Consider the following 18,530-nt stretch of genomic DNA (forward strand, 5'->3'; position numbering starts at 1 on the left):
TCAATTATCGAATGACCGAAAATGAAGGAAATCGACTAGCCAAAACACGAAATATTGCACAAAACTTGGCAATTTCAACGAATACTTCATTATAATGTTGAAAAACTTTCCTATACGAAAATTCAACCACCGTCGATCCGTTTCAACGGATTTTCAAATGGGCCGCTTCCCTGTGTATTAAGATAGGCACATGGCAACTTTAGAGGTCATTTATTCAATACGTACGCGTTTGTTTGCCGAGGAACTTTCCAGAACGTATTAATTTTTTGCAATTTAGTAATATATAACAAAAAAAGAATAATTTGTGACAAATGCCTACTTTCGAAAATCGCAAAAACAGCAAAGGCTGTAGCCTTGCTTTTTTGAAAAGTCGAAAATTGTAAATTGTTGCAAAAAAGATTTCAATCGATCCGAAAAAATAAAATAATCACTACAAACCTGGTTCTTACGTTTTTAGGATCCGTATTTTTTGGAGTTATCGATAAAAATGTTCGGTGCTGTTACGATTTTAGTCCCAGTAGCACAGAGCGCTACAACATCTGAACTTTACATAATACAGCATATAATTCCATTCCATTTATATTTATACAGAATTGGCGGCTTATATGCTGCAAGCAATGTTCGTGATTCTAATAGCATTTGTACATGAAATTTCATATTTTTAATACAGACATTTTGAAATTTGAAAAATTGTAATTACGCAAATTTCATTGATTGCGAGTAATGTAAATATGATAATTAATTACAATGTACAGATCGAATTAAAGTTTTTATTCAGTTTTGCATTATTTCTTTTCTTAAATGACACCGTTGCTATCAAGCAATTTTGCCAAATATCTCCTTAAGTAATCAATGGCATATAGTTGAGAGTATTTGTAATTATTAAGTTTTCAATACTGCTTCCATATATGACGAAACAATTCAATAATACATTTCACTTCCCTGGAGGATTGAAGTATTCCCCACTTTTGAGGAACTTGTAATGAAATTTGTTTAATTGAATCAGGATTGTCAGTTTTGCGTCCTTTGCATAAAAATACAGGTACATGATGAAATCTGTTGGTTTTGTATTGTAAAGGGATAGAACAGTTTCACATTTTGATATCGAATAAAATTTGACTTTCAGTGAACAAAATATTACTGCTTATTTTTTTGAATATAATATTTTCTTGTAGATTTTATTTCATTTTCAGTGTAACACAGTTCGCTTGGTTATACGGTCATGGAAAGAAGGCGCTGTCAGAAACAAGAACTAATAATAAAGTGATGCCCAACTATGTTGCATTGTTAGGAAAAGAACTGTGCTTAAAAGATAGAGTTTGTCGCCAGTCGGCCGCATTTCACTAAGTTGGGCTATTTTGTATAGCTGCATCGAAAGTGTAAAGGAAAATGTTTGACTGAATTATTTGAGAAAAGAGAAAAAGGAAATAAAAAATAACTGCAGAAATGTGATTAGAAATAGAAATAAATTTGCGGTTGAATTGAAACTGATTGATGCCTGCTGAGTGGAAATGAAATGTGAAAGTAGAAACCAATTTCATAGCGTCGACAAAGTTTTGAAAAATTGAAAACTAAATAATGGAATAAAAAGCAAAAAAACGATAAAGATGATAGAAGTGAAATCAGGTAAACACATAATGAAATAACACTAACCATCAAGTTGGTGACGAAAAGAGTGTTTGGTGAGACAATAATAATGACTGAAATAGAGAATAATTTTTTTGTATTCGTTTATTGTTTGAGACGAAAACTACGTCGACGCTGCTCGTATCTGGATTCTTTCGGTTTCAAATCTCTAGCCTGTTGACGGCCATTTTTGCCGCCGAACAGCAGCAAAAAGTAACGCTTACAGACAAGCCGATATTTGACGCTGAAGAAACTGTAGATAAATATGTTGGCCGAAGAATTGATGCCGACAAGTAAGTTGCTAATTTCAACGGATTTCAAATAGAACACCTCCAATGTGTCGTTGTTGTCCAAAAATGCTTCAATGATGTTGTTGATGAAGGCAAGCGAGTTGCAAATCAAGAACATGATCACAATGGCAACCAGCATGAGCGTTGTGCGATTTTCGCGCATCTCGCGACGATCGTCGACGTTGTTGAGCCGAGTGAGCTGGCGCCTCAGGGTGCAAGAATGGCGCAACGATCTGACAATGCATACGCTGACAATGCTCAGCAATATGAACGGTAAGCCGAACATAACGGTGGTGTAGCTGATCATCATGTAGGCGATGTAATAAGTAGGGTTTTGTCTGATTTTCGACGTGATCACATGCACGGCAGTGGTGTTGAAAACGTTCGACCAGCAGGGCGCGGTCTCGATCTCTGCCCAGCGGGGCATGTTGAACAAAAACGCGAACCCAATTGTACTGCAAAGAACCACTTTCACCTTCTCACTGGTGCACCAACGTTGGGCGACGAACGGATAGCAGACGCCGAGAAAACGGTGCGTGCTCACCATTAGGGTCATGCCGACGCTCCAAGTTTGACCAATCAGAGCGATCGCGTACGTCCAACGTTGGGTCAAGCAGGCTAAGTTCATCAACTTCAATATGCCGGATTCTTCACTAATTGCCGGAAGCGATAGCATACAGAACGCACCCAACAATACGATCAAATCGCTCACCGAGAGCGCAATCAAATACCAATTGACTACACTGCTGCGCATGCTTCGATGCCGAAATACGGCAATGTTAATCGAATTAGTGATCAAGCCGAATAAAACAATCGGAATCATACAGGATACCCGAATCACGAAACTAAATCTGTCGTACGGATAATGATTACAACTGTCCATGTTCAAAATTTCCAAGCTCACATTGACGCCTCTTTCTGACTGCATATTATTATGCTAGACAGAAGCTAAAAAGAAAAAAACTGCTTTCTTTTTCTTGTTAAATAAAAACAAGAGCAACACAAATAACTGAAATAGCGATAATTTCTTTATTACTGATATATTTCACTGCACATACAATCCAATTACAAAGAGAACAATTTGCCGGTAATCTAATAAAATTGAAATCAAAATCTAAACATCCGCAATTCAATAGAAACAAAATATAAGCACCGCTAATGAGAGAATAAATATGCTTATTTTTAAATATTTCTAATGATGAAGATTACAATAATTTACATCAAACAACAACAAGTTCAAAAATATGAATTTAAGTTTGTGATATTCTGAATTAAAAGTTGAAAATTTTTGTTCAACGGGGCAATATATAAATAATAATGAAAAATGAAAATTTCTTTGAAAAGAAAAAGCATTTTCTTCCTAACAAAGATAAAATTTCTTATATAATTTTCTTAAAATTGATCAATATTTTTCTTTTATTTCTTTTAAAAGACAAATAAATATACATCAACACACACACACACACACACATATATATATATATATATATATATATTTCTGCTCGTTAATTATGATTATGATTTAAAAAATTCATAGATTCTCATAAATTAATTTAAATTTAAAAAATGACAAAAAAACAAAATGCATTTCTAAAATGCAATATTGGGTGCAATGAAGTGCTAGTAAACAATGAAACTGCACAATTTCGATGATGAACTGATGAATAAATGAATGAACTGATCGTATAAAATGTACATAGAAAAAAATCAATTCGCTGAGATCAAAGATGAAAAGAAGATAAGTAAAACACTTCCACAAAACAGAAGCAATCAAAAAGCACATCCGCTAACGTCAAGTAACAGATGCAAAACTCGGAAAAAATGAAAGAAAAAGAAAGAAAGGTCCCAAAAAGTAAAGGAAATGAAAAAGTAAAATTATTGATGCGATTAATTTAATCTCAAAATGCCCATGAGATGTAAAACTTTCAGACTTTCAAGCTGTATAATATATCCAGAATGGATCTGCATATGGGAATTGGTTCTGATCGCTGTTTCCTATATAAATATATATTTGTTTTATTTATTTGTTTGCTCATTTACTGGAATACCATCTTTTTCTTTCACAATTAATGCAGATCTACTTTTTCAAGACATGTATTCACAAACATGCTACCATGAAGCGGTATGTTTAAGACTCTCCTCTGCTGCTGAATTATTTGAAATGGCTAGGTGAAAACGTTCGCTATTGTAAAAGCTGTCAGAACATGATAAACAACTAAACCTATCAAACAGACTGAATACAATTTGCAATTTTTTCAAAATTAGCAAATAAATCAAACACTAAAAAATGATGAAATCTGAACTTATACAAACAAACAAATACACAATTATTATCATGAAAACTTATAATTATTTGTTGGAAAAAGTGTGGCAAACTTTAGCTGAACTTCTCAGATGTTAATAATGTTTATTACAGTTCCCTACATTCAAATACTACAAGCCAACAAACAGCAAAAAAGCATGCGTTGAGAATAAGAAATGAAATGATTTGTTGACTGACATGGTAATAACAGATTTAAAAATATGCAAAATTCATTTTCACGCATTATCATGTTAAAGAAATTTAATACGCTAATTTTAATTTCAGATATTAAATTTATCATTATAAAACAATACATCACTGATCAAGACAATTAATATCACAAATTCATTTATCATATTAATTTCACGCATAATTATAAATAAATAAATAAATAAATAAATAAATATATATATATATATATATATATATATATAATGAAGTGTTGCAATTCGACCTTCTCAAATCACACAATTAAATGAATGAATGACTGCTTGTTGCACTGGCAAATGACAAACGGTAAAAATAATTTCAATTATTGATCGACGGCATGCGTTGCAATTGTAATAGTTTTGAACAAAATGCTGAAGGCTCTTCCTTCTTTGTGATCAAATACTGCATTGGAAAAGTTTCAATCGATGCAAGAGGAGTAAGTGATTTTTTGGGAGGAAGTTCTTTGCAAAGCTGCGTCAACGTGGCGCACACGTTTCTGACTTGCCGTCAAACAGTGTGCCTGTTCAACAAGATGGAGCAATTCGAGAACAGTACAACTCTAACTAACTGCACATAAGTATGACACATGTCATGACAATTGAACCAACTGCTAGATAATTACTTGTGAAAATAATAATTAAAGAAGATTTTTATGAAAAAGTTGGTTGCTTTCTTCTTAATCACATAGCATTGCAAATTTTCACACCACTGCAGAAAAATTTCATCCCAGTCAATCAGCCACAACATTAATTACTCATGTTCACCTTCAGGATACTGTATTAGTATTACCACACCTACTACAACAACAACCACAACTAATGCTGCTGCTGTTTAGTTATAAATCAGTTTAAGGTAAAAAAAACATACAAAAGGAAAAAATCATTCTAACGCAGCAAAAAAAAGGGCAGAAAAAATGAAAATTTTCATGAAATGGTTAAAAGAAATTGTCTCCAAAACTGAAATGTACTGAAACTTTTGTTGCAATTTCGAATGAGCAGTTTGCAAAATTATAAATAAGCGAAGCGAATAACTACCCTGTTTTTCTGATATGTCAGATAACCGAACGAGATAAAGATACAGAACAAGAATAAGATTAAGAAGAAATAGAAAACAAACATTAGGAAGAGATTAAAATGAAAAAAGCAGAAATAATTATTAGCTGACGTGCAGCTGCTTTGAACAAGAAAAAGCAAAAATGTTAAAGAAGTTGCAAAATTGCTCAACTTCAAATGCCACGACATTTTCCTTCCTTGTGCTCTACTTGCAATCGCTTGCAACGATATGAGAAGTCAAAAGGCGACTTCTGTTTGTAACAAATTAAAGCCAAATTCAGAAAAATTCCAATGTTCATTTCGGGCGCAATCATGCAAATAAACTTAATAAATGCATCTCGGCAAACGCACACGTATCGTATATATTATACATGTGAAGCTATGAAGTATAATGTATAGATATTAATGAGCAATTTATGGTTCGGTTTCCGAATGTGCTATTGTTATCAACTGATCATCTTCTTCATTCAGATTTATCAACAAATTGTGAAGCTGATAAATAAATGCCTGCAGCATTGTTATGCAAGTCCACTGACGCTATTTACCAATCTATCCATCTACACCTACCTATCACTAATGCATGCAAAAGTGAGAATAGACATTTTGAATATGATAATATTCAAAACAAAAAGAAAATGAGCAAACACACCACAGCAATAAACAAGATAAAGATGAATAATAATAATAATAATAATGTGCCCTATTTTTGCTTTTTGCATCATTAAATCAATTTCAACTTGAAATCAATAAATTATCATAAACTTGCCATAGGAAATACAAAATACATTATAATACTGAAAGTGATTATTAAATTAATCGCTTGAAACACGGTGAATATGAATCATTACTCATGTATTCATCTTCTGCAAACAACAACAATGTCAACAAAAGAAAGCCACCAATGAAATAAATAATAAACAAGAAAAGAAATGTATGCATACAATAAAACGCATACAGCATCAGTTAGCAATACTGGCCAGTGAAGCAAAAAAAATAATGCAAAAAGTAATTTTTGAACAATAAGCCATTATATAATAGATATATAGTTTGTCAATAGCTTATACTATTTCAATTAATAAATAGAATGCAAATTGTTTGTAATAAAATGGAAAGAGAAGAATGTTAATAAAGAAAATTACACCAAAATTGCAACTATCCAACTGGAGAAGTACAATAGATAATCAGAATACAAAAGATGAAATGAAAATCAAAGCAACAGAATGTCGAACTGCAAACATTCCTCATTAGCAACTGACTATACATTACGCATAGATAAACTAACTAGCTGGCTGACTGAGATGATAAATTTCATTGAAATGTCTGATAATAATAATAATAATATACATCAGAATAAATAATGCCTGTATAATATAAATAAATAAATAAATAAATATACATATATATATATATATATATATATATATATATATGTGTGTGTGTGTGTGTGTGTGTGTGCATATATATCAGTATTTCTTGTGCTTGTATTAAGTTTAAAATGTCGAAAAAATAATTCATACTTACCTGAATGTTGAAAAGAGATGCGAAACGAAGAATATAGAAAAGCAACAGAAAGAAGAAAAACAGAAGAAAATCAGTGGAGAGAAGTTGGTTCAATGAAAAACTGCTGCGCTTGTCGCTTACGAATGTCGACTATCCAGTGACGATAGTGTTCCTTCAGCTGCTTCCAAACGTTCATGTAAGTCGAATGAGCAGATTTGAAATTTTCATAAATGACACCCCCCAATGGCGACTGACCGCTGCTGTGAGAATGCTCGACCGATGCTATCAGCCGACCGATGCTTAAACTTTGAACCGCCAACCGACGGCGGCAAACTGCACTACAACGTCCGCCACTGCCGAAACGGCTCCGGCTGAGCTTCGTCGACCCTTGCAAATAGCCGTCGACCAAAATTTCAGCTCTACTCAATCCACAAAACCAAACTGAACCTAATTCAATGCAAAATAGAATAATTTAAACAAAAAATAAGATTTTTTCATATTTTTTTCAAAATTTAAATAACACATTAAAAACTGCGGTAACTGCACAGCAACAGAATTACCGTAAGTATTTCCTTTTCCTCCAAGGTCGCGTTTATTCATTGCAAATAATAATGAAATTTATAAATACAAATTTATAAGCAAATAAAAAGATACTTCTAGATAATAAATGGATAGGCTCGTTTGCTTTTAAGTCACCTTTAAATATTCACAGCTAATTTTATAAGAATAATCTTGCAACGTTGCCGTACTCACTGGTCGAGCAAGGCTTGCGTTGCCTCCTAGAAAGAGGCTTTTGTCGACAACTGGAACCACTACTCAGCGAATAATCCTGCATGTCAGAGAAATGAAATTTCGGTTCGTGAAAAGTGTACTCTTGATGATCACTTTGAAAGCCAAAATTTCGTTCCACAATTGCCCGACGAAGAGCAGCCTCTGAATAGGGGCACCTGCAAATTTTATTCTTATCCGCTACTGGTTGTTTGTCTTGCTTTTTTTCAATTTCTCATTAGTTCACATTCGATATCCCAAAATTTTGATTAAAATTACATTCATTTACTTTCCCAATATTACACTGCTCAGGTAAATCGGTTGCAACAGAAAAGCTGACGCCAGGCAGCCTTGTATGCCCATTACTGACCACTTCGCTATTTTGTCACTACACGACATTGACAGTGTGGGCTCGCCTAACAAGCAATAAATAACACAATAAATTACTTATTTATTTATTTATTTGTGCATTTGCTGTTCAGCAAAAAATTTTAATTTAACAACAACTCTTCTTCTCATGAAATAAAGCTGATAAAAGGAGGATTAAAATTGTAAAAAATCAATCAATCGATCGATCAATTTCACAAATCAATAACAGCAATAATTTCATTCATTGTAATGATGAAAAAGAAAGCTCATTGATTTGCTTAATAAAATAAATATAAATCGCATCATAAGATAAAAAAATTATAATAAAAATAAAAGCAGCAAATAATATATATATATATATATATATATTTCATTTACTACAGAGCAGGCATAAAAAACTGAGCAAAAGAAAAAAATTCAATTTTTCTTGACTACACCAATTTAATAATTATTACTTATATAATGGAATTTGTTGAAATTACCAAACTGAAATTCATTACTGCACGAATAATTAATAAAATCCTAAGCTCGAAATACTTGAGCAATGCCGTCCAGTATAAGCAGGATATATTGGATTAGTACAATAAAGCACAGCTTAGGTTTAGTCAGCATCTAGTTTTGTAGTATTGGTGAAATTGCTCATTTGTAAAATTAACGCCTGTTTTCTTGATGAAATGCAATTTTGCAATCAGCTTAAAAGAAGAAGGCCGCTTTTTGAGAAACACATTTTCTAACACATGCGCAATGATAAAACACCGAACTGACACAAATAGTCGATTAAAAAATTGTCATCGAAAATCACGTTCCAACCAATGCATGCTTTGTTCGAATGCTCTGCCTTTGCTTGGCTAGCTGTGCTTTGCACTCGAACAAGCGAGAAGTAAAATTCATTGAAATAACACTTTCAACTATTAATAATTGGATTAAAGTTTAACAAACATGCAACAAATGAACAACCATAAAATAATGCAACCAATCTATCGACGACAAGTCCTCTTCACAGATGTAAAATTGAAAAAAGAAAAACACAAAAACAACAGCAACAACAACAACAACAACGATAATAATAATATTATTATTACTAAAAAAAAATATAATCCGTACATTGCATATATGGTGCTGATAACGAGTATGCAATTCGCGTGTGTAGCTGCAATAATATTCCACGTTCAGTGTGTAGTAGAATGTGCTTCATCGATATATTTTATCATTGATTGAAATAGAAGCATGCACACACACACACACACACACACACAAAGATATAGATAAGCAAATAGCAAATTTATTTAAACATATTTGTGGTAAACTAATACACGCAGATGGCCATCACTGGCCAGTGGTCAACGATGAAGCATCATTGGAAACTGAAAACTGCCAACCACTTTAATAACTACTTATTGCGCAAAGCTTCAGGCAAAACCACCACTACTGCCATTTTACCGACAAAGTTGCAATGACAAAATTAATATCAATGCAATGCACTGCACTGCGTGCATGCACAGTTTTTCCTTCCATTGATCTAAACTGAATGCTAAAGGAGAAAAATTTTTTCTTTCTCACTCTCACTCGCTCAACTCAACCTCAACAGTTTTCACCAACAATATTGGCATGATTAGTCATCATTGTTGTTGACTTGTTTTATTTTCTTCAATTCATATTTTTCAGTGGTACTATCATAATAATAAATAATTACATCTACACACACATCCATACATACACGCACAATTATCCTACGACTCCATATTGTACATACAAATCATAAAACACCCCTACCCCCCATTATAAACAAGTTAATCAAAATTTTACATGAACCATCACAAAGAAAAAATGCAACAACGCAAAAATGAAGATAACAAAAAAAGTTAAGAAAATTTTAAATAAATAAGATAATTATAAAAAGTCACACAGCATCATCATAATTAGAATTATTACAGTGCACAACTGAAAAATAATTCCTATAAAACAAAAATTACGAATCACTTCAACACCATATATCTATATTATAGAGATATTTCATTCTTCTTTTTTTGTTTCAAAAGAAATAATAAAAAAAGAATAAATTTTAAAATACCCTGCTCGACAAACTAAATACAATGAAAAAAATCAGAAATGAATGATCGCTATTGTAATTTTTGAAAAAACAGTGAAGAGAGGAATGATTATAAGAAATATTTTCAATATTTATTCAGAAAACAATTCATTTTAAAGAATATCACGATTTAAAATGAAAATAATACAACAATGCTATAAAATAACAAAAGAATAGAATAATTCACTTACAATAAAAATAACACAAACAAATTGGCCATAATTCACCTTTTGGCAGTCGCAGCGGATTAGCGTAATTCGATTACAACAGATCTTGATGTTGAATAGTTGAAAGAAAAATATTTTCTTGCATTTATAAGTTCACCACCACCAAACCCGGATCATAATAATAAATATTATTATGCTACGAGTATTAACAATAAGCAGATGAAAAAGCAGTTGAACTTTAATAAAACAAAATAAAAATAACCTGAGCAGTATTTTAAGCCAACTTCTCAACTTCATACATGGACACATTTATTTTATTGTTGAAAATTGGTTATTGCATTATTCATTCTTACCAATCAATCAATCAGTCAATCAATCAATGAAAATTAATATCTGAAAATTATTTTCCATCCGTATCAAAATGCAAATGCCTTAATTACATCAGCATCAATAAGCAAAGGTTAAAAATTCATCAATCAAAACAACAAGTGAAAATAATGCTCATCCATGAAAATTAAAAATATCGACAAGATGTCAAATAAATTAGTAAATAAAATAATGCCAAAATTAATTCGCATCTACAAAAGATACATATGTATAAACAGATATTGCTAACCAAAACGGAGAAACTGATGTAATCAATGAATAACAACACCTTCAAAGTAATATTAATATTTGAGAAATTGCAAATCTCAAACATCTTTCATTTTGTACAATGCAATTTCACTAATTTATTCATCTATTTATTTTATTATTTGGCAGATTATTATTATTAAAGATTGTTGCCCAGAGAAAAATTACCTTTGAATTTACAATCTTTTTGCCGTTAAAAACAGCACAAAAATCTCCATCTTCACTCATCATTTGACATGATGAAACAACGTTTTACATATCAATTTGTTTAGAAGAGAAAAAGATGTAATTATTCTGCCAAAATGCAATTGTTGCAAGTCCAAAAGTGAAAATCCAAATCTCATCTTTAAATATATACATGCATGTAGATGAATAGAAAGAAAATCTGTAATAAATAAAGCTAACATTTGCAAACTGTGCAAAATAATCAACCTATCACTTCATTCGACTAACCAAAACAAAAAAATATTCCATCTGTATCATTAGGTTTCATAGATGCGCATTATATTTTCATTTTCTACGCACACACACACACACACACACACAGACATACACACACACATATATATATATATATATGTATGAATATATACATATCTTTTTTTTGCTTTATCCCCCCCCCCCACTCTCTTGAAATCGTGGGGTAAAATGATCGCGGTGCACGTTTTCAAAAATATAATTTGTAAGTTTAAATGAAAAATTAGATTGCTGGTGGTAAAATATGTGGTGAAATCGATGGCGATGAAAAATGAAGGAAGCTGATTAACAGCACAAAGTGCACAATAATCAAGCATGACCGATGTCAAGCGCAAAAACGAAATTTAACGCGTTTTGCTAAAACAGACAAAAATCCGTTCAACAGATTCAAGAATACCACACTTTGCATAGAGAATTTTCCATAAATGATGATAATTATGAGCAGATATAACAATGCTACTACTGTTGCTAACTACAGTCGCTACACAACTACAGAATCTTCTACCATACCAGCAGTTCTGGTAGTAATGGTATGTATTGAAAAATTATGTCGCCACTTAGAACAGACAGAAAAATCAATATCTTAAACTAACAAGTTAAGTGCTGCAAATTTAACCAATGCTCCAGTGATTAAATCAATGCTTTTATATATTTGAAAGTAACGAAAATATAAAAAGAAGAAAACAAATTTATTACAATTATCATTATTATTTACTACTCTTTTAAACGCAATCATAATTTGACGTTTTTTCCAACTAAACAAATGTTCAGTCTTAAAAAGAAAAAAATAATAATGCAAAAATTGTGCAACAGCTATTTAACATAATTTTTCGAATATTTTACAAATTGTTGTTAGATTTTCAAAAAAATTATTAATCACAAAAAACACGCTTTGAATAAATGGCATTGCAATTATTATGAACATTGAAACAGAAATTGGAAAGAATAATTCATTTTCAACTAAAGCCGAATGATTTGAACAATAGAAAAAATATCACCAATAAATAAACAAAAACTATTCAATCTGATGTATGAATTTAAACAAAAAAAAGCTCTCAAAAATATTAATTACAAAATTATTTTCAGTCTTATACAAGAGAGAAGAATAAAAATCGAAATTTTGAAAAATTACTGCAACATGCGTGTAATCAGTAGCAGTTAATCACAACCGAATGCATCAAATGTTGCTCAAATTAATAATTATAATTATTCAAATAAACAATAAATAACACACAAATACTGTATATAGGATATTCATGTAGATATGGCATACCGATTGTAAAATACATTTTGTTCATTTTTTAGTCAGTTTTGCATTTTAACAATTTCCAAAATGAAATAAATATACAATAACTGTGGATTTATAAAAATTTCAACCACATCGATTACCAAAAATATAAAGAAGATAGACTGGAAACAGAACAACAGAAAACGTACTACATACATCAGCAGAGTAGCAGATGGTATGGAGAAAATTGGATGGACGAAACTTTTATCCAAGTCAATCAGTAATAAATATACACTGCCAACTGGTGACTGATAAATTTATCATCACAGTAGCAACTGTTCACTTAATTTTTACAATATCTAACTATTTCAGTTTAGCAAATTGACGGTAAAACACCAAATAACAGCAACAAAATCAAAAGTCACAAAAACAAGGAAATAAATAAAAATAATGCCTAAAAATTGAAAATACATTTTAACGATTCACATTTTCAAAATCCCATCCTCCGGGAAAATCGCATCACTATTATTGTGATATTTCCAAATTCTGAACCAATAAAAAAATCACACTATCCAACATAATAAATAAATAGCAACACATTATTTGTATATGTCAAAAATTTGATTAGAATTGAAATAAACAAATCTTAGTTATCTTAAGTTTAAATATAATATTTTCCAAAAAATGAAATGAAGTAATAAAAATATTACAATTACAGAATGCGATACTTCTTGCATTTTTCTTTACAGTTAAAAAGGATTAATTCCATCCATCTTATTATCAGATCACAATGGTGGATGGCATTTAATTTGAAGAAGAAGTTTTCACTTGCTTTAAAATACTTCTCTTTAACGACCTTTTCAACATTATTCAACAAACTTATCACCTCTATATAATGTTCAATAGTTGAACACGAAAAATCGCTGACAACAGAAAATGCCAGACAAACTGATTGCACTTGTAAATCAATAATTATTGACAACTGATATAATAAAGATCAAGAAGAAAGAAATTTATTGTCCAAAAGTTCAAAAGACACCTTTCCTCTACCTTTTATTGTCGCATCAATTATTAAAATCTCTCTCCCTCTTTCTCTCTACAAAATCTTGCCCTGTTCACATTCATAAGTCATCTTTTACATCAATTTTCATCAAATCAGATGTATTTTATCGATTATTGATTTATAAAATCAAAAAAAGTAAAATTCTTCCGTTCTTTTAAATAAAATTTCCAAATGCGGACCAGGCCAGTGTTAATAAAAATGAATACAAATATTTAATGATAGAAAAGAGAAAAAATTAACCACTAAAAACCCTATTCACGTAAAGCAGAGAATAAGATTTAATGATATCTGAAGTGCAAAAAAATGAATAAAGAAATAAAAATTAGAACAATTTTGGACATTTCAACAAGTGTTAAGATGCTGAAGAAATTTTCACATTGCACAAGTCTATTGTTAAAAGCGCCTAATTCAAAAGTTCCAATCTGTCACGCAAGCAATGCAGAGAAACTATGCGCATAATTATAAATATAAAAAGTGAACAAAATTCTTTATCAAAAAAACATATTAATGTTGATAACAGAAAACAAAACCAACTGAACAGTATGAATGAAGAAAAAAAACTGAAAATAGAAAAAGTTCGTTAATAATCAAATTACTGTGTTATATATGAAGATATAAATTTACTTATTTATACAAATATACGCTTCATTCATCTGCTATTCTGGTAAGTGAATTTAAAAATCACGCTTCACATTTGTCAATGCTAATAATAAACGCAACAAATATAATCTATTTGTACATTTTTTAAAGATTTTTCTTTTCTTTCTTACTTCGACCAGAATCACTGCTACACACACTCACTACTTCTACTGCTACTGCTAGTAGTAGTAGTAGTATTACAACAACTACTGCTGTTGCTGCTACTATCATTATTGTTTCCATTATCAATATTTGATTATTAATTTTTTTAAAATCATTTTTAAACTTTTCCATTGATAAGATGAGAATTAACAATATGCCAATTTCCGTTGCATGAATTGTTCATTCAATCATAAAACTTATTTTCCGATTGTAAATTGAAGTTCAGAAATGTATTTTTTTCAATTAAAAAAATTTCAAAAGTAAAATAATTAGATACAATCAAAGGGGACATACCTGTACGGAATATGTGAAGAAAATGAACCGTTGAATGATCAGAAAATATTGAAAGTTGAAAATAATAAAAAGAAGAAAGTCGTCGTTTGAAAATAAAAATAAAATGTAGCGAAATATAAAAAAATTTCACTTATTAATGAATGCTGCAAAAAATTTTTGCCTGTTTGCAAATATGCTCACACGTCATTAAAAAGGAGCAAATGAAAGCACAAATAAACAAACTATTCACACCATATGATTGAAAGAGGTAAAAAATGAAAAATGAGTATAAAATAATAATAATAATCAAAAAAATAAATGCGAAAACTGATTACAAAGTGAAAATTTTTTAAAAGTTGAGAAATTCATAAACACAAATTATTCAAAGCAAAATGCTAACCTTAAAAAAAGCGTCAAACATAATCGACACGCTGGCAACAACTGACAATAATTCTTCTCTTACCTATATAACTTGCGGATCAAACAAAAATAACTCCCTCTCAATCATGTTAAAATGTGCCACTTTATATTATAATATGACAAAAATTCATATCATACTTTTACAACATGCTTTTTATCATGTTCAACAAGGTTCTCAAATTCTGAATGCTACTTTTTTAATTGTTCAATCTCCTTATTATTACTATTATTAAATTATCGACGAAATTATTTCAAAACAAAAAAATCATTACTGAAATACTAGATGAAGTAATATGAAATTTAATATTAGCTAAAAAGCAATCTAATTTGCAATTCACTTTCACCATTTACAATATCCTGAGTATGATAAACAGGATAAACTTATATTTTGGCTAAATAAATACATAAATTAGCATCTACAATCCTCATCACATGCATGACGGTGGTGAAATGACCAAACAATTTATAATTCAAAACTCTGTCCACCTTTATATACAATATAGAGAATTTGAATGGATATAATTATTACTGAAATTGAAAATTTGTGAAATTATAATATACATATATATATATATAACACGAATTTAACAAATTTTATCAAATTCTACAAACAAACTTATAAGATTGTGATGAATTTGTAATAATCGTGCATTTCTATAACCATTTTGTAAAAATAATTACAGATGAGAAATAAAATTTGAACAATAGCAACAAATTTTCAACTGGGAATCATTGGAAATATTGCTCTTTTGTCAATCAGAGAAAGAGAGATGAAAATGACTGCGCTACTATGAAAAAATAACTTTAAAATAATAATAATAAACTTTCTTCTTCAATTATTATTTTAATATCTAAAAGCGGATGTATTTTTTATTATTTTGACTTTGACAGTGAGTGAGTGGGGAGAATGCCAGTAGAAGGAAATAAATAAATGATCGACAGACTGATTTGCTAAAAGTTTGCTAATAAATCAACAACAATCTCATCATATTGAACCAACAACCAAATCTAAAATGGTCATAGAAAAAAAATAACTGGCATTTGTTCCGCACACTCAATAATGATAATAATAATAATAATGATGATGATGATGATAATACTTTTGGTGGCTGTTGTAGTCAGCGCTTGCCAATTTTGAACAACAATTCCCGTAAGAGCATTTAGCTGTTCCCAATTGGTAAATATTACTTTTCTTCAAACAGATATAAACAAACTATTCAAAACCAACACTTTATCATTAAATCAGTGAATACAAGAAAAATGAACAAATTTCACTTTAAAATTCTTATTGAAAAATATCGAATTTATTAAGAAAAAGCTTTGATTAACAAAAAAGAAATATAATTCAATTAGTGAATAATTCATTTATAATATCTTTTTAAAAATTTAATAATTTACTCAACTAATAAAGAGAGAGAGAGAGAGAGAGAGGGTGAGAGGGAGAAAAACGATCAACACTGCGAACCAGCACTTATTGCAGAGCTCTTAAAAATTTTAAATAGAACAAGAGAATGTTCTCGAGGAATTTTTATCAACTAATAATTTCCCCTGACGTCAGCATTCAATTGCTTATCTAAAGGTCGTCGCTTGGCCATCAGAAAACAAGCGAGGCTTTTCCTTCTTTTCCAAAGCGACATCTCTCCCCCAATTATTAAAATCTACAAACTGAGAACAAAAATACGATCAAAGAGTGATGGATCGTCTTGAGAGCAAAAATCACTGCCGAGACAACGTTATTCGTCGTCCACTGGCCAAATAAAAACCACCGAAAATTCACAATGACAAATCTGTTCTTGGTTCGATTTGAAGAAACGATAAAACAAGCACTCAATAATTACTCATCAAGAATGAATCAAATGCCCACTGCACATCTCGGCTCCATAATGGCCAGTCAAATCACAAGAGAACAAAATCTCAATCGGCCAATCACATTTTCCACTGTCAATCAAATTCACACTGGCCAGAGAGATCTAGGCCGGAAAGTTGAAAAATCACACGCTATTTACTGGTGAAAAAAGTACAAGTAAATTTCTTTGAAATAATAATCAAACTTCAACTTCCTCCTCTGTGTGAACTCAAAAATTTCGAATATCAAATAAAAAATAGACAATATCAAAAGAAAAAGAAACACATACACATACACATACACATACACATACACATACACATAAACATACCCCTGTGCAGTACCTGTATATTTGCAATCATTGCACTTTTTCAATTAGAATTAAATTTTCATCAGATTAAAAATTTTATTTTTGAAATAATCGTCAAGTTTGCACGAAAGTTATTCCCTAAATTTCAACAGTAACAACTGAAACTGGCGCAACCCCTCTACAATCAATCCCCCTCAACGGATTCTAGTCCACTGAAGAAAACATTCCATTCGTTCGTCGTTCAAAAAACAATCAAACTCTGCACTCTTTTGGATGAAATTTCAGTTCAATTCAATATTTGAAAAAAAACGTAAAAAATAAAAACTGCCACAAAAATAATTATTCTACGGATAAAATTCAAAAATTTTACTTTACAAATCATCCTACAGTAAGATGATGTTTTCAGGAGAACGGTAGAAGCGTCGTTGATTATCAATCAAAGTCTCATTATTAGTGCAAGTGAAGTTTGAAAAAATCAAAAAACAAAAAAAATTAACTTTTCGAAATCTCGAATGAGAATGTTTTCCTTTTTTCTCGGTTTTTTAAAAATTTTATTTCAAACCCACAATATATAGAATTTCAATTGTCAATTTGAAGAACTAACTAACTCATCTTTTGAACATTATCGGCAAAGCGGTCGATTGCAATTGCAATTGCTTGCACATTGACAAATAAACAAAAAAATAAAATAAATTCTCACACGACGACTACATGATTCAAAAAATTATCACTAACAACCCTTTCCACATCCACTTATGAAATTTATCCGTATATATATAGATATATTGTGAACATCTTCTTCTTCTTTTCAAACAGAAATAACACATTCAATTAAATTGATATCAAAAATATATAAAATGGTCAACTTTGTATAAATACATTTGATACAAGGATTAAACAGTGCAATCTCGAGTGATGCGAACTTATCATATGAATGGAAAATAACAACAGTTCACTGATTTAATTTTTATTTCATATTATTTCAATTTTAAATATTATTGCACATCTTACATTACATTTCACTAATTTTCTACCTGCATAACAAAATGGAAAAACCGAAATAGAAACAGGGTACAAAAATTCAATCTTCGTTGAATCTATATTAT

The 18,530-nt window shown here is 30.5% G+C and overlaps 3 protein-coding genes across 3 annotated transcripts; 1 reads left to right on the forward strand and 2 right to left on the reverse strand.

The window, feature by feature from the left end:
* The first annotated feature begins 1,891 nt into the window (after positions 1-1,891).
* Positions 1,892-2,466, forward strand: Tsp_11654 (hypothetical protein). Its single transcript, XM_003371398.1, has 3 exons — positions 1,892-1,919; positions 1,952-2,189; positions 2,247-2,466. Exons 1-3 carry the CDS (start codon positions 1,892-1,894, stop codon positions 2,464-2,466), a joined length of 486 nt encoding a protein of 161 aa, XP_003371446.1.
* A 4,605-nt stretch (positions 2,467-7,071) lies between these two features.
* On the reverse strand, positions 7,072-8,111 carry Tsp_11655 (conserved hypothetical protein). The gene is made up of 3 exons (XM_003371399.1): positions 8,038-8,111; positions 7,734-7,927; positions 7,072-7,421 (listed from the first exon to the last, which is right to left on the reverse strand). Exons 1-3 carry the CDS (start codon positions 8,109-8,111, stop codon positions 7,072-7,074), a joined length of 618 nt encoding a protein of 205 aa, XP_003371447.1.
* A 3,716-nt stretch (positions 8,112-11,827) lies between these two features.
* Positions 11,828-13,448, reverse strand: Tsp_11656 (hypothetical protein). Its single transcript, XM_003371400.1, has 4 exons — positions 13,428-13,448; positions 12,921-13,019; positions 12,199-12,255; positions 11,828-12,001 (listed from the first exon to the last, which is right to left on the reverse strand). The coding sequence occupies exons 1-4, from the start codon at positions 13,446-13,448 to the stop codon at positions 11,828-11,830; spliced, it is 351 nt and encodes a 116-aa protein (XP_003371448.1).
* Positions 13,449-18,530: the final 5,082 nt, after the last annotated feature.

The sequence above is a fragment of the Trichinella spiralis genome (assembly GCF_000181795.1).
Source record: "Trichinella spiralis strain ISS 195 chromosome Unknown Scfld9, whole genome shotgun sequence".
Taxonomy (NCBI): domain Eukaryota; kingdom Metazoa; phylum Nematoda; class Enoplea; order Trichinellida; family Trichinellidae; genus Trichinella; species Trichinella spiralis.

Bases quoted from the DNA above. Each gene is read 5' to 3' on its own strand.
- Tsp_11654 (XM_003371398.1), top strand. From the start codon at position 1,892: ATGTTGGCCGAAGAATTGATGCCGACAA. The intron at 1,920-1,951 runs GTAAGTTGCTAA...GATTTCAAATAG, and splicing joins CGAAGAATTGATGCCGACAA to AACACCTCCAATGTGTCGTT. The intron at 2,190-2,246 runs GTAAGCCGAACA...TGTAATAAGTAG, and splicing joins AATGCTCAGCAATATGAACG to GGTTTTGTCTGATTTTCGAC.
- Tsp_11655 (XM_003371399.1), bottom strand. From the start codon at position 8,111: ATGGGCATACAAGGCTGCCTGGCGTCAGCTTTTCTGTTGCAACCGATT. The intron at 7,928-8,037 runs GTAAATGAATGT...TAAAATTTGCAG, and splicing joins AGCAGTGTAATATTGGGAAA to GTGCCCCTATTCAGAGGCTG. The intron at 7,422-7,733 runs GTGAGTACGGCA...AATTAGGTTCAG, and splicing joins ACGCAAGCCTTGCTCGACCA to TTTGGTTTTGTGGATTGAGT.
- Tsp_11656 (XM_003371400.1), bottom strand. From the start codon at position 13,448: ATGCAAGAAGTATCGCATTCT. The intron at 13,020-13,427 runs GTAATTGTAATA...TAAATTTATCAG, and splicing joins TGCAAGAAGTATCGCATTCT to TCACCAGTTGGCAGTGTATA. The intron at 12,256-12,920 runs GTACGTTTTCTG...TTTCTTTTTAAG, and splicing joins CTACTCTGCTGATGTATGTA to ACTGAACATTTGTTTAGTTG.